The sequence below is a fragment of the Malania oleifera genome, chromosome 11, assembly GCF_029873635.1.
Source record: "Malania oleifera isolate guangnan ecotype guangnan chromosome 11, ASM2987363v1, whole genome shotgun sequence".
NCBI lineage: Eukaryota > Viridiplantae > Streptophyta > Magnoliopsida > Santalales > Ximeniaceae > Malania > Malania oleifera.
In genome coordinates this window covers 56,038,691-56,055,001 of record NC_080427.1, presented here as the reverse complement: position 1 = coordinate 56,055,001, position 16,311 = coordinate 56,038,691, and the positions used below count along the sequence as shown (strand labels likewise).

Sequence of the window (16,311 nt, the reverse complement as noted above, 5' to 3'; positions counted from 1 at the left end):
AAATCACCTGATATGGAATGGGTGGACTGCATAGGTGTGAGCTGTGTGAAAATGAGAGATGTTATTACAATTTGAAGGAAGGGGTAGACAAAATTAGAGATGGAGGTGCATGAGGATGAAAATTATCTAACCATTGGACAAGCCTCTGGGTAGTGATCAATGAAGTTTGTCGCGCTAAAGCTCGAGCTAAAGTAGGGTCTCGCAAATGGTGTCTCTTCTTAAGTTCCAGTCTATCTGGAAGAATGTAGGCAAAAATCTTCGAGAGAAACAACTCAAATATATCAGATGGTAACTGATATAAACTGGAATTTGGGCCGCCTCTAAAAAAAGTTTAATTTCGAACATTATCATGGGCATCCCAACCTTGTTCAGACAAAAATGCTGCTTCAAATTGTGGGTATTACATCATTGAAGTTGCAGCAGCAACTACACAATTACAGAAAGCATAGTACATAATCAAATGATCAATTTTCTCTCCTTTAAATAGAAAAGCAGATCGACAGGTGCTGCCCGCTTGAATCAACGTTCTTTTATCCTACAGAACATTAAATGCTGCAAGCTTGAGGATTTGGGAATGTAAACAGGTATCTCAGAACCAAGCTACAATAGCCTGAAGTTTTGCTACCAGAGGCGATTCTCAATTACAACAGAAGCAATGCCTTTCAGTGTCTCCTGCATAAATAAAGAGACGTGTTTATACATTTCATCATGCCATGATCAAGACAGATACAGACAATTTTTTTTTTTTAGATAGTACCATAGAATGGTCTTTCAGACCAAGAGATAGCACCAAGGGTCTTGAGGAGCCTGAGTTGCTGTAAACACAACATAACATGCTAAAAGATGGTGACCGGGACAGTACTACTGAAGATGAACTGCTAGTTAAGAAACTGTATCTTTTTATTTATTTATAAAACAGAAACAATCATGACTTAGTAACTGAAATAAAACCATACCTTATGTGTTCAATCAGCTGACGAGCACATGCCACCAGCATCGGCTGCACACAATGGATTTATCAAGCATAGACAACAAATTTTACTAGCAGGCTTGGTAGTGAGGTAGTTTACCTCATCTCGTTTTCCAAATATTACAGATACATTGAATGTTGCTTGAGTTGACACCCCTTCCTCCTTCCTGGTCATGAAGAAGAAAAATGTATCTCAAAGGCTTGTTTCAGTACAACAATTTTCTGTAACAAATATTAAGTTCTCTAGTTGTGGATGGCCAAATAAGAACATATCCAAATTTTTGCCACCTTACATTGTATTCACTGTTGAACTATGGGCTATATTACAACAACTAAACCAACAGTCACTAGATTTGCACAGTGAAACGTGCGCCTCTGCAAGGGAATCAGGTTGAACCCACAAAGTAATCGGGCTGCACCCAAAAGTTGCCAGCATGGGAATAATCCAATATTAGATTATCAAACTGTCCCTTTTTTTTTCCCTTTTCTTTTTAATTTTTCCTCAATGCAACCTTCTACTTTCTTCGGACATAAGACCAAGCCAGCTGCATTACTGCATTGTTGATCATCTGACATTGCCAAATTTGACTAATGTTTGCAAACAAGATGTCATCCGAAAAAATAAATTTAATATAACTAAAGGAGGGCCACACTAGTCATATACTACAATGACGACAACAATGAAGGAGCCTTGAGTCCTCCTAGGTGGGGTCTGCTACATGAACCTCTTCCGTCATTCTGTACAATCCAGGGCAATATCTTTTGATAAATACAGGGCTGTCAAAACCTTAACTACTATTTGTTTCCGAGTCATTCTGAGTCTACCCCTCCCCCTCTTCCCACTACCATTAGTTAGCCCACTCCTCATCGCTGGTGTGCTATTTGACTTACATTGCAAATGCCCAAATTATCTTAACTGTCCTTTCCTTTTATCTTCTACATGTGTGATGCCTAAATTCATATACTCTTTTAATGTTTTTATCATGAACAGTGTCAACTGCTCTCCTCTTCTGTCATTCAAATGAGGAAAAGAAAACTTCCAAGCTTCTAATTATTAAAGAAGTCATAATTGAGAAAGTGAAGGAATTATGAAGAGGGTACGATACCTTGATAGTAGTTTCCAATAATTAACCTTCAGCTCCAAGAACATAATTCAAGGAGAAGATATGTATTCTTTGAAGTATTAGGGGTCATTTGGAACAACGCACAAGTGTTTTTCAGAAAAAAAGTCCTGAATTGATAAGTGCTGATAATAAGTGTTGAACTAAAAAATTGTTGAAAGTTATAAGTGGTGTTTGATTGTATTTCAAATAAGTAATATTCGGATGCTTACTTTTAAATTACAAATATTAATATTTTTAAGTTTTTAACTAACAATTTCATTAATTATTATTTTAATTATTTACAAATTAAAATTTAAATATTTTCTATTTAAAAATAATATAAGGTTATTATTTTTAATTAATAATAATTTTGTTATTTATGTATATTTATAACATATAAATATCATATTAAATTAGGAAAAATTAATATTATTAGTTAAATTTAAAATTTTAATTTATTCAATATTAGTTTAAATTAATAAATAGTTCTTGTTCAATCTAGAATTTAATTATAATAACTAATATGTATTTCTAAATATACTTTATATAAAAATATTAACATTTTTATAATTAAAAATTTAAATTATAATTATATTAATCTCATAATTAAAATTTGATACTTTATATTAATTAAAATAATATTAATTAAAAATAATCTTGTTATTAATGTATAATTGTATATTTATAACATATGATTATCACGTTAATAGAGACCCATTATGGTCCGCCCCTTCTCCGGACCCTGCATATGCGGAAGCTTCATGCAACGAGCTGCCCTTTATTTTTATTTATTTCGGAATTTAATTATATTTAATTAATAATTAATTGGTTATAATGCATAATAAAATAATATATAATTAATTTTTAATTAACAATTTAATTAATAATTATGTTGACTATTATTTTTAATTAACAATTATTTTTTTATTAAGTAAAAATAATACAATATTATTTTTTGATAAACAATAAACTTGTTCTTAATTTATATTTATAACATATGATTATTATATTAATCTATGTTAAAATAATATTATTAATTAAATTAGTATTTTAAAATTTAATATCAATTTAAATTAATATATGATTCTTTTTCTTCATTCCAGAATTTAATTATGTTTTCTTAATAATTAATATAGTATAGTACATAATAAAATAATATATAATTATCTTCTAATGTATTTTTTAAATTATAAAATAGACATTAAATTTTCTTATATTTACAAAATTGATCTCTTTTATAAACAGTGCCACTTATAAGTGACGAAAAAGTTATTTTTGATTGCTTCTCAAAATTCACTTAAACCGTTCTAAAAAAAGAGTTGTTATGAAAAAGCACTTCTAGCAATAAGTGAAAAAGTGTTTGCTGTAATATAACTGTATAAGCCAAATGGCATTTTTTTTGTTGTAAAAATGCTTATTTTAAATGAAAAGTGCTGTAAGCACCTTTTTTTTAGGTGCTCCCAAACGGAAGCTTAAAAGTCGAGTAGTTTCACACAGTTATTTATAAGTCAATAGTATGTTTATGAATATGGTCTTTCACCAACACAAAAACTTCTTAAAACCAAGAGATTGTTAATCTATACTTTTTTGAAAGAAATACTGCCTTTCGTATGAGTCACAATCTGTTATATATATATATATATATATCACTAACTAGTTAAAGATGGACATTAACAAGAAAGAAATATCCAGGACAAGCTTTCATAGTATTAGCTAGAGTTCTGTAGGCTCCATTTGAAATTTGGAAAACACTAGGGAAATGAAAGAAAAATTCAAAGGAATCCATTTTCTCATGTTTGGTTATCAAGAGAAGTAAGAAAGAAAATAAAAAATATACAAAAATGAATGAGCAAAAATTCAAGTTTACACATCATTAACATTTGAGTTTTCTTAAATTTTAATTATATCAAAACAAGTTTTCATTTTTAACGGCATTTAGTATAGAAAGAAAATATAATGGAAAATAAATTTCTTCCTCTTTCCTTTCTCCAGATAAAATTCTTGATCCAAATGAACCCATAATAAAGTGGAGTAGAGAAAATATATGAATGATTATTTCAGATTAAGAATGGTATTGAATATAAATATAAAAATCAAGGGATGGAAGAAATACCACACATTACACATCTCTAGTACTAGATAATAAAATGAGAGCAGAAGAAGTTAGGTAAAAAGCTAACATAAATTTTCTGAGGAAAAGAATGAATCAATTGACAACAATATCCAAAAACAATATAAAATATGAAGAAAAGGTATCCTGTTGCGATATCACGGTGAGGAGTTTTTTTCCCACTGCACAAGCTTCACCTCTAGATGTTCCATTCTGCTACTCAACTCCACCATCAAAACTTAAAAAATATGAAATGAAGGATATGGCCGTAATGCTTACAACTATACTAAGAGACAGGTTCTGATGGAATGCTTGAACAAATTAATTGATAATGGACACTTAACTAGGTGTTTGGTTACGGGAATCCAAGCCTAAGAATCCTAAACTGGGGAATAGGATGCCTATCCAATGAGAGTCAAAGATTAACAATATCCAATAGGTGGCTTACAGAAGTAGTGGGAATCCCAAACACCTCACATGTAGGATTCCCTATATGAAACAAACTTCGGCACTTGGGATTGTCAAAGCTCAGATTCCAGGTATCCTCAAATATCCCTAAAATCAAACAACTTAGTGAAAGGTGCTTTGACAGTGATTAATAACCTAAAACTGAAAACGTTCAAAATCAATGCAGTTTCCTTTTCTTTTCAATTATGCAAGATTGTAGTATCTGAAAGTTTTGAAATGCACATCAATGTGAAGATATCTCTTGCTCAAGATTCATTGCTTTGTTAGACAAAGTGACACACTTCAGTTTGCAATAATCCCAATATCATCATAAGTATTCCTATCATACAATGGGAAGTGGGAAAATTTAATCCAATGATACATATGATCAATCATTAAAAGTAACATAGCTATCTCATGCAGAAAGAAATGGCAAACCTGGCTTGTAGTATAGTTCCCATGCTTCCAATTTGAGTTGCAATAACCTAAGAATTGTTTTAAACCTCAGAACAGTTTCTAAACAAAGAAATCACATGAGCACGCATGCAGACAAACCCTACTACAAAGAAAAGGGAGGCCATAACTTACAAGAAAATGATCATCATAGCTGCATATGACTACATCTGTTTTAAACCCCTGCAAGAGAAAAAAAAAAATAGCAACTGAGCAGAGTTTTAGAACAAAAAAGTCTATATATATAAGTGATCATAGAGATTCTAAATTGTTCATACATGCATGCGCACTTGGAGGCCCATTTGGATGCACTTCTAGATGCTTTTCATTTTAAGAAAAGTAAATGTGATTGGTACATGTGAATATTGATAATAAAATGAAAAAAAAAATAAAAAGAAAGAAAAACAAAAACAAAAATACAAAAAAAATAAAAAATGGAAAAAAATTTAAGACAAGAGGCAAACAGTAGATTCCCAAGTTGAGTCTTTTATGTGTTCACCTTTTTGGGTCCAAAGGTAGGCTTAAGCCCAAAACAAGTAAGCACAATTCCATCAGAGTGACGAAGCCCCAATAACATCAAAATAGAAAACAAGATTCAGCAGTGGGGGGAGGGAAGCTTAACACATGAAAACCAAGGTCTGAATTGAGACCAGCATCAGCCAACTAATCAAAACTGTGATTAGCCTTGCAATACATAAGCTTGATGAAGCACTGCCAGCTCTGTGGAAAACTTTTCTGTAGTTTTCTAAAAAAGCCCCACGTTTAGGTTGGTGTTCATGGTATAGTTCATAATGATAGACATGGAGCTTAAGCAACTAGATTCAACACAGAATGAGCAATGTACCAACAGTGCATACCAGTGCACATTATCATTTGCAATACACATGCATATGAAACTAATTTAGCCTTATAATTTTTTCCCAGAAAGCAGAATGAATGAACTGTTTAAACCACGCCACCACACTTATACCAATATTGGATCATAAACTTGTTAGATACTCAAGTCAAAGTGCCAATTAGTCCCGAAATCTGAACACCATATATATCCCCAAAATGAAATTCTTCATGTAACCATGGTTATGTTGGAGAAAAAATAATTTCCATAATTTAGCATAATTAATCACAGGGAGCAAAGTTAAAATTACAATGTAAGATGAAAAAAATATAAGGATAATTAATAAGAAGTTACAGCAGAAGAACAGCAAGCTGAAGCTATTATTCTATTGCCCTAAATCCAAATCCACCACACTATGGTGCAAGAGGTGTTTGACATCGGTCTCCAGGATTTGATGGTCTGAGGTAACTGGCAAGATGAAAACTTAATCGGTTACTACAAACTAAGCCCAATCTACGCTTAAGTAGATCAACACACACAGAAAATGAAAAGAAAGAGTCGACATGTTTCTGCAGTATGGGAGAACTCAGGCAAGAATCTATGTCTCAAAGCTGGAAACCAACACCCCCCCCCCCCCCCCCCTTCTATATAGTTGCACCTAAGGTAACTCTTCCCTTAAGGATCTAAGCCAAACTAAATTCCAAAAATCAATTAGAAAATTGACAATTGATTTTTTTTAGTTTAATGAAATTAAACAGCAAAAAATAGTAGATAATTTAAACACAAATTAAATCAGATTTTGAATGGATATAACAAAAGGATTATTGCAGCAATAACAGTGCCTAAAATCTTTAACGGGATACTTAAAAGTCAAATTTTAAAAATAATTTTACTGCTGCCATGTATTGGATGAGATGCATTAAGCCAGAGAAATCCTTTTTACTCCACAAATTGACCCCTACTTAAAAAAAGGGAGAAGAATTCTTGTTTCAACACAAGTCAATGCATGAAGACGGTGCCAGTGGATTTTATACGCCTGCTAGAGGTCTACTCTCTAGCCCACCACTATAAGATACCAAGTCTAACACTAGAGGAGACCAAATCTATTTGGGAATATCATATGAATGGGAGAACAACCTCCTGCCCCTGCCACACCAATGTGGTACAAGAGTGATTCTTCAATTTGAGATGTGCGGACACACAAGGATGAACAACTTATTCCACTTACTATGATTCAAAGAACACCTCATTTCAAATCAGTTGGAACAGCCTATCACTATTTGTCATATTAAAACTAAATGTCACTCCAACTGGATTTGCACACCACACCCATTTTATCTCGAATCACTACACGAGGTTCAACAAAAATATTTCAGGGAAAATACCCACAAATTCAAAAACTGAAATAAAGCTCTCGCTCCAACTGGGCATTCATTACCATACTAGAGCCAAAACCCCAGAACTCTTAATCATAGATTAAGGCAAATGTAAGTCAAACTTGGGTACAGATATAATCACCTAAAGTTTTTTTTTTTTAAAATATTAGCTAATTAGAATAACATAAGTGGAGAAAATTCAATGTTGAGGGTGTGCTAAAACAAAATCTCATATGCAGAAATGGAAGTGGCAATAAATCGAACAGGTTATGGGCAACATGCCTTCTCAGTGACAAGCTCCTTAGTTCAGTATACTGTTGTGAAAGCTATGCCGATAAGCGCTCGGCAAGTAATAATATAATTTCGGAATTAATCATAAAAGAGAATTAGAAGACTTACTTTGACATCGACTGACAGCTTCTTGTGGGGAACGGGGAAAGCAGGCGCTGCGCTCATGGCCAAAGAGAGAGAGAGAGAGAGAGAGAGAGAGGGAGCCGCCCTGAGGTAACTGGCAAGCTGCAAACTTAATCGGTACCTATGAACTAAGCCCAATCTCAGCTTAAGTAAATCAACACACGGAGAAGATGAAGAGGAAGAGTCGACATGTTTCTGCAGCATGGGAGAACTCGGGCAATAATCAAGGAAAAAACCCCCTTTTATGTAGTTGCACCTAAGGTAACTCTTCCCTTAAGAATCTAAACCAAACTAAATTCCAAAAATCAATTAGAAAATTGACGATTGAAATTTTTTAGTTTAATGAAATTAAACAGCAAAAAAAGTTGATAATTTAAGCACAAACTAAATCAGACTTTTAATGAATATAACAAAAGGATTATTGCAGCAATAATACGTATTATTTGTGAAATTTGTGGGAGCCATCCTTTCCCTCAAGAATGCAAATGGAAATAAAATTCTGTATTTGACAAAGAATTCTTTTTGAAATTCATGTGCCAATAATAAATTCACGCGGCTATGTTTTGGACATCATAATTCAATTGAATTCTGTTATGAGGAATATAATTTCTTCGGAAATTGTCCTTTGATCTCCCTTCGAGGATATTTGCAAATTGTACTAGTTTTAAGAGGGCTCAAGTCTATAATTTGATTTGTTAAGTGGAATTCATTTGTAAATTGATTCACGTTTTAGGTACACAATGTATTAAACAGTATTTATTTGATGTGTTATATCCTAAACTTGGAAATTGAATTGATCTATGAATTTTGGTGCAAACAATTTGTTAGCAAAAATTTTTTTTAGCATTTTTTGTTTTTCAAATTCTATCAATTTGGATCAAATTTACGATGATTTTTCTTAATGAGCCACTGCCACTAAAAATAAACAGCTCCTAGACCATCACGACAAAAATCCCTTGATACGGGATGGGTGGACTGCATAGGTGTGAGTTGTGTGGAAATGAGAGATGTTATTACAATTTGAAGGAAGGGGTAAACAAAATTAGAGATAGAGGTGGATGGGGATGAAAAGTATCTTACCATTGGGCAAGCCTTTGGGTAGCGATCAATGAAGTTTGTCTCTCTAAGCTTGTGCTAAAGTAGGGACTTGCAAATGGTGTCTCTTCTTAAGTTCAAGTCTAGAACAATGTAGGCAAAAAATTCTAAAGAAACAACTCAAATATATCATATGGTAACTGATATAAACTGTGAAATTTGGGCCGCCTTTGAAAAGTTTTATTTCAAACATTATCATGGGCATCTCAACCTTATTCATGTTGATAATTCCACTTGTAAGTTTGTCTCACAATGAAAAAAATGAGTGGATGATGGGTGCTTATATACATGGTTGAGCGCAAGTCCCAATAAGTTTAAGCTTTTGGGTCAAGTAGGTGTTCGCCCATGTGTAACAAACTCATCTATGGGCTCCTCCGGTGCTAACTCTAGGTGAGCGACATCTTTAAAAAAAAGAAATCGATACGTGAAATTAATTCTCTTGACGTGCTAATAGTTAAGGACCAAGGGTGTGATCGAGACCAATAAAAGGATCATCTAGGCATCAAAGATGGATCCGAATAAGGTCAAGACGTGGGAAGTAGAATTGGTTCAAAGGCATGTGGTATGTAGTCCGAGGGATGTAAGGCACGGTGGTAATGACCCACTTGAGCAACTGTTGGAGAGTTAGACTTACTCCCATGGGGGAGATGGGTTTCTGCTCAAGAGGGAGCAATTAGAACTCATAAGTGAGGAGGGGATTATTAAGAATTCCACTTGTGAGTTTGTCTCATATTGAAAAACTTGAATGGATGAAGGGTGCTTATATATGATGTAGGACAGGTATGGTAGGCCTAATCCTATGGTCAACTCTCAAATAAGCACATACATGTAAACACTTTAATTTAAGAATTCAATCAACCAAAAGTAAACATCATAAATTATGCTATGATTCACATGTTTTAAGATTTTTGAAAAGGTGTATGATTTTATCCAAAAATTAAGTCTCAAGTGTTCTTTTATCAAGGAATCAAGTTTTATGCGAAAAGGTGTTATTTTAAAATTCAAGAATGCAAGTTCTACGTAAACAATGCAATATTCTTAGGATGATATCAGCAAGTGAAAATATTGAAATGTGAGGATTCAAATGGGCTCCTCTAATATGGAATTCTAGGCTTCAAGCAATGGTTCTCACAATAAATCAAGAATTCAAGATAAGTAACGAATTTACCCAAGAGAATCGTTGAATGATTTAACGTTATTCAACACGATTTTGGACCACATCGGAAGTCCTTCGAACAAGCATTAAAACACCAAGATGAAGGTAGCTATGGGGGTGTAGGGAGAGGAGGCCGTGTGGGTGTTTAGAGGGGAGGCCGTGTGCGTAAGAGAGGGACGAGGGGGGGGGGGTGATGGTGGTGTTGGATAGAGTGATCTCTCATCACTTGATCTTCGGTGAGAACGGTGTAGCCTCGCGCTACCCAATCACAAGATTGGACAAAGCTTCAACTTTCAACAATGGAGTTTTTATTTTAATATTCAAAACATAGGTTGCCTTAGAGTTTTTACAATGAGAAGAATATAAAGATTAGCATGAGAGACAAAACATTAAATACTCTCACTAAATCCTAACATAATTAATACTTTCCTACTTACTAGACACACACTCATGCTTAGTTGTCTTAAACTATTACAATTCAAATTAGAGACTCAAACATGTGACAAAAGGGAGGCCAAAACCGTGTGGTCTATGGAGCATAAAATCGTGTGGGGCCCACATGGGTCTTGGGCTTAATCTTGCTTCAACATCTTCACTTGGGTCTTAATGCACCTAATAGACTTCAAGACTAAATAGCTAAGTCTTCAAATCTTCAATCCATGAGTCCATAAAATATCCAAGTCCAAATTAAATGTCCATGCAAAATATAAAGTCCAACATAGAATATTATCTTCAAGTATGCATCCACAAATAATGTCTTCAAAAGTCTTTCATCAAAAGGTAGATGATCTTCAAGTAATTTCATGTATACTTACAAAACAATTATGAGTAATAGTGGACATTAGGAGGTCGTCCACGTGTCACCATATCAGCAAAGGAGATAGTCAAAGCATGTTGATCCCCATCAATATACATGGTTAGACCCAAGACTTAATAGACTTAAAATTTTGAGTCAAGTTGGTGTTCACCCATGTAAAGACCTGAAAAATAATAGCAATTAAATAATAGAGAGGAGAGAAAATCTGAAAAGAAACAAAGCCGGGTTCGTTGACGAACATCTTAGTTTCGTCGAAGAACTCCCACATAAGGTTCGTGGATGAACTTCAGTGTTTCGTCGACGAAAAGATACTGAGAAGGGTGATTTCAGACCCTTTGGTTCGTTAACAAGCTCATCACCTTTGTCAACAAACTCCCTTCTTTGTTTCGTCGACAAGTACACGTGGCTTGTTGACGAAGCCACGTGGACAACTGCCTATATATAGTCGGAAATTGCATTTTCAGCGAGAGAATTGTTTTCTTACTGTTTCTCTCTCTAGAAATTCGGCCCTCTCACCTTCTCTCTAAGATTCTGGCCCCGTTTCTCCCCGGTTCGACGATAAGAAGCTACCACAATGATCCTGGGGAGATTCTTTACAACTTAACAAGAGTAGAATTTTGGTTTAAGGAGTTCAGACACCATTCCAAAATCAGGGTAAGTTGGATATTTTAGGGTTTTCATAGTTATCAGGCCTTTCTGAACGCAGATTTTGTATTAGATGTTGATATACTGGTGTTTGAGATGATTAAACTAGGGTGTTATGATTTCAGGGTTTGGGTTTCCAAACACCGTAGGCATGGGTTAAGGATCCCAGCGGGTGTTATCTTAAGAACCCAGGTAAAATGATAAATTGTTTATAGTTTAGAAATGTGAGTATGATAATTATTCTAGGTATTCAGTTGATTAATAGGGGATATATATATATATATATATATATATATATGTGTGTGTGTGTGTGTGTGTGTGTGTGTGTGTGTGTTATTTCAAGGCATTGAAATTATGAACGCTGCAAGCGTGAAACAGGGAAAAAATAAACAGTTCTCAGAAAGTTTGGTAAGGAAAATATGTTATGCCAGTTAAATTAGAAACTTTATCAGTAAAATATAGTATTAGATCATGAGTTTTTAAAGTATGATTTTTAAGTATATCAGAGCATGGAAAATTATACAGACTTACAGATTTTATTTAATGAATTTTATTTAATTGTGTGGCATGAGTAATACTGGAATATTACAGTATTTTACAGAACCATGTTTATATAGCATTTTAAAGAACCATGATTATATAGTATTTTACAAAATCATGATTATACAGTATTTTATAGAACCATGATTATACAGTATTTTACAGAACCATGATTATATAGTGTTTCACAGTACCATGAATATACAGTGTTTTACAATACCATGAATGTATAGTATTTTACAAAACCATGACATACAGATATACAGATTATACAGATTTACAATTATTATAACGTCATGGTTAATACAGAGAATTATAGTATTAGACCTTGATGGAACAGAGCAATTTATAGAGCACGGTACCGTAACTATACAGTATAGATAGTGTAACCATACATCTCAGATAGAGTATAATATTGCCGATTGTGCCACAGATAGAGTAGAGGGCTCCCTAACTTCCGGACCAGGTGGAGTGGGCCTTTCATGCTATAGGCATACACAAGCATATGCATACAGTTATACTACCTCTGGTAGACCACCCAGTGTTTAGTCCCGCCTACGGGCCGCACAACCCTATCATGAAGGGTTAAATCATGACATACAACCATCTAGGGAAGTTTTCAGAATCATGTCATATACAATATACACAGAAAATAGAGATTATCTATTATAGTTAGAAGTATGATTGGATAAATAATTCAAAAAATTTCCATATTTTAAATGACATAGGTGTGGGTTATTATACAGATACTTTTATATGATATCTTATTTACAGTTTTAATTAAAGGATATGTTGTGAATAAACTCATATGCCACACACTGGTAATAACATGTTTCTCCTTACTGAGAGGTGTCTCACCCCAGCATTATGAACATTTCAGATAACCCAAAGAGACGTGCAGGGCTGGCTCAGAAATAGAGGAGGCGGCTGAGTCAGCATAGTTTTGGGGTGAGTCTTGGGCTAAGTAGTAGAGCCTTTAGTGTTTTGGGATTTTTGGGAAATGATGTGTATGTGTGTATATATATGTGTATGAAGGATCTGTAGCACTCTGGTATTGTGTATTTTGGGATATGGTTTGGATATATATATGTTTTCTTTTGCATAGATATTATACAAAGGATGCACATACCACGACACCCGCTCTGGGCCGTGATGATGATAGATATCGATTTACAGGGTATCAAAGTTATGATATATAGTTTGACAACATTAATATAAAAAATGACAACCCATGTATCCATTTATGAACTCTTGTGGCAAAAATGTTGTTTCAAATTGTGGGTACTACATCATTGAAGTTGCAGCAGCAACTACACAATTATATAAAGTAGAGTACATAATCAAAAGATCAATTTCCTCTCCTTAAACTGAAAAGCAGATCGATAGGCACTGCCTGCTTGAGACAATGTTATTTTATTCTATAGAACATTAAATGCTGCAAGCTTGAGAATTTGGGAAGGTAAACAGGTTACTCAGAACCAAGCTACAACTGATTGAAATTTTGCTACCAGAGGCGATCTCAATTAACATAAGCAATGCCTTTCAGTGTCTCCTGCATAAAAAAAAAAAAGACGTGTTCATACAATTCATCATGCCATGATCAAGAAAGATACAAACATTTTTTTTAGATAGTACCATAGAATGGTCTTTCAAACCAAGAGATAGCACCAAGGGTCTTAGGAGCCTGAATTGCTATAAACACAACATAACATGCTAAAAGATGGTGATCGGGATAGTACTACTTGTTGGGATTTTGTGGAGCCTAGTTACGTTAAATCTAGATGATGACCCGACCTTTCTTTAATGATAGATTTCTATCCTAAGGCTTAGTCCATCGGAACCCTGCCTGCAGCATATAAAATCATTATTTTCGGGTGATTAGGGTTAAGTGGTCGCACTTGCGAGAGAGCGATAGGGAGAGCATTGTACCGCCGCACTCTCTGTGTTTTCTTCCTAATAATAGTGAAATCCCTGCAACTCCGTGGACGGAGGCAAAATTGCCGAACCACGTAAATGCTGCCTTGTGCATGTGATTGATTTTTCTTTGGCATGTATTCTTTCTCTCTTTTTTTTCACACAAGTTTCGGGAATTTATTCTTAATTCCCAACAACTGGTATCAGAGCTTAGGGTTAGATTCGAGTGGAAGTAATGGTAGACGAAGCAGGAAAGGCGTCTGGAATAGAAAATTTTGATGGCACAAACTTTGGATTCTGGAGGATGCAAATCGAGGATTATCTCTATGGGAAGAAGTTACATCTGTCGCTTCTAGGAGAAAAACCTATTACTATGAAGGACAAGGAATGAACTCTCCTTGATAGACATGTATTGGGAGTTATAAGATTAACTCTGTCTAGGTCTATTGCACACAACGTCGTGAAGGAGAAGACTACAGCAGATCTGATGAAGGCTTCATCTGATATGTATGAAAAACCATCAACAAATAACAAGGTACATCTTATGAAGAAATTATTTAATTTAAAGATAGCAGAAAATGAATCTGTAGCATAACATTTGAATGAGTTTAATACTATCACAAATCAATTATCGTCGGTAGTGTTGGCCATACAAGGCTTAATATCCTATTTTTATGCTAACAAACAAGTAAAACTTAACATGTTTTGTTTAAGTGATATATTTTTAGGACTCAAGGATAGAGCGTTAAAGAATTGATGAAAGCTTGTACTTCAAAGAATGAATTCAATATGAAGCTTAAAGCATGATTCAAAAATGGATTTAAAGTTTAAAGCCTGAAGATCATGAGAGCATTGATATTAAAGAAAAAGCTTCAAGAATAAACGCCCAAGTGATCAACATGGAAAGCTCAAAGAAATATGAAGCAAACATAAAAACCTCAAGGAATTCAAGGATTAAAAATTTGAAAGAGTCTAGGAAATTTCATATAAGTATTTCAAATAATTTTAATATGGATATATGAAACTCTTAGGTTAATGTCTTGGACCTAGATACCTTTTAACATACTTGGAAAATATTTTTGTAAGGTCAAAAACAGTTTCAAAAAGGTTAGAATCATTTTTGGAATGAAAAGCACCAAAAAGAGGATTTTCAAAATGCTGTTAATCTTTCTACATCTGCATTGAGGTATATTTTTATCTATTAAAAACTCTTTATTTTAAAAAGTATTCAACATAAAAGTTGTAGGATTTTCTCTTAGATTTTATTTAGCACTAAGATCATCAAATTCGGAGTTATAAAAAAAAAGTTATTACCAAAAAATAGAAAGGTGCTTGAAGCTAATAGCAGCATGTGCAACCAATAGACTGCCTGAACCAGGACAGGTGCCTGGGTGGTCGTGGCAGGCGACTGACTTAGTTCTAGAAGGCGACTGCCGGTGTACTGCCCCTGCTATTTCTTTAAAAATAACATGGCAGGTGACTGGAGGATTTGGGCAGGCGACTGCCACGCGGCTGTTTTGATTTTTCTCATAACGGTCAAATTTTTAAATGGGGTTGTTTGTGGCTCGAAATTTATGGAAACTTGGGGGATATTTCAACACACTTGGGGACCAAGTTACTTACCTTTTAAATTCTATAAATAAGCCTCAAAGATTGTTGAATTATATACCAAGAATTTAAATTCATCAAAAGTTCAAAATCTCTCTCAAATTGCTCTCAAATTCTCAAGGCTCTCTCTTGCTCTCAACTTGCACGAAACTTACTGAGTTCTTGTTGATTTTACTGACCAAGTTTGTGCTACAATTCTGAAATCTTTCATCCATTGAAAGAATCAAATTGGTGATATACTTCATTGAGCTTCAAGTTGAATTCCATATTTTTATTTACTTTGAAGTATATTAGTTTCTAAATTGTTGTACTAATCAGCTCTTTGTGTGAGCAAGTTTTTGTATACAAATATTTGATTTGTATCTTGTAGATTGAAGATTCCAAGTGTTGTTTGGATCGTTGGCTAAGGAAGGGGATATCGCTTAGAGAGGCGGGCTCTAGCCTATGTAAGGAGTGACCGAAGGAGGGGATATCGTTTGGAGAAGACGGGCTCTAGCCTTAACCAATGAGTGTTGTAGTCGGTATTGTTCCACCCGTCAACGGAACTAAATTAGTGAATCCTTTGGTGGTTTTCCAAAGGTGAGGACGTAGGCTGGGTATAAGCCGAATCTCGTAAAAATCTCCATCTCACTCTCTCTTTCCCTATGCTTTATTTTTAGTACATATTTAAATTGCGTGGATGGTTTAAATTGAAAATCATATATACTACGTAAATTTGGGAATCAAGTAAACTTAAAGTTTTATTTTAATTTGGGTTGTGGAAACCGAAAGGGAGTACGTTGGTTAAACCATATCTTGCGGAAATCATACGGGAGTACGTTACTTGGT

The 16,311-nt window shown here is 34.2% G+C and overlaps 1 protein-coding gene across 4 annotated transcripts; it reads right to left on the bottom strand.

The window, feature by feature from the left end:
* Window positions 1-308: 308 nt before the first annotated feature.
* LOC131168487 (uncharacterized) lies at window positions 309-8,598 on the bottom strand. 4 transcript variants are annotated; one of them, XM_058127943.1, is made up of 8 exons: window positions 8,145-8,236; window positions 7,694-7,999; window positions 5,219-5,266; window positions 5,069-5,115; window positions 1,071-1,137; window positions 957-1,000; window positions 758-875; window positions 309-672 (listed from the first exon to the last, which is right to left on the bottom strand). In XM_058127943.1, the coding sequence occupies exons 2-8, from the start codon at window positions 7,910-7,912 to the stop codon at window positions 622-624; spliced, it is 594 nt and encodes a 197-aa protein (XP_057983926.1). In that variant the 5' UTR covers window positions 7,913-7,999; window positions 8,145-8,236; the 3' UTR covers window positions 309-621. The 4 variants fall into 4 exon arrangements, with proteins under 4 accessions (XP_057983926.1, XP_057983929.1, XP_057983928.1 ...); XM_058127946.1 differs by having other exon boundaries at window positions 758-815; window positions 7,694-8,598; XM_058127945.1 differs by having other exon boundaries at window positions 7,694-8,406.
* Window positions 8,599-16,311: the final 7,713 nt, after the last annotated feature.

Bases quoted from the DNA above. Each gene is read 5' to 3' on its own strand.
- LOC131168487 (XM_058127945.1), bottom strand. From the start codon at position 7,912: ATGCTGCAGAAACATGTCGACTCTTCCTCTTCATCTTCTCCGTGTGTT. The intron at 5,267-7,693 runs GTAAGTCTTCTA...TTTCTCTTGCAG, and splicing joins AGCTGTCAGTCGATGTCAAA to GGGTTTAAAACAGATGTAGT. The intron at 876-956 runs GTATGGTTTTAT...CTTAACTAGCAG, and splicing joins CAGCTGATTGAACACATAAG to TTCATCTTCAGTAGTACTGT.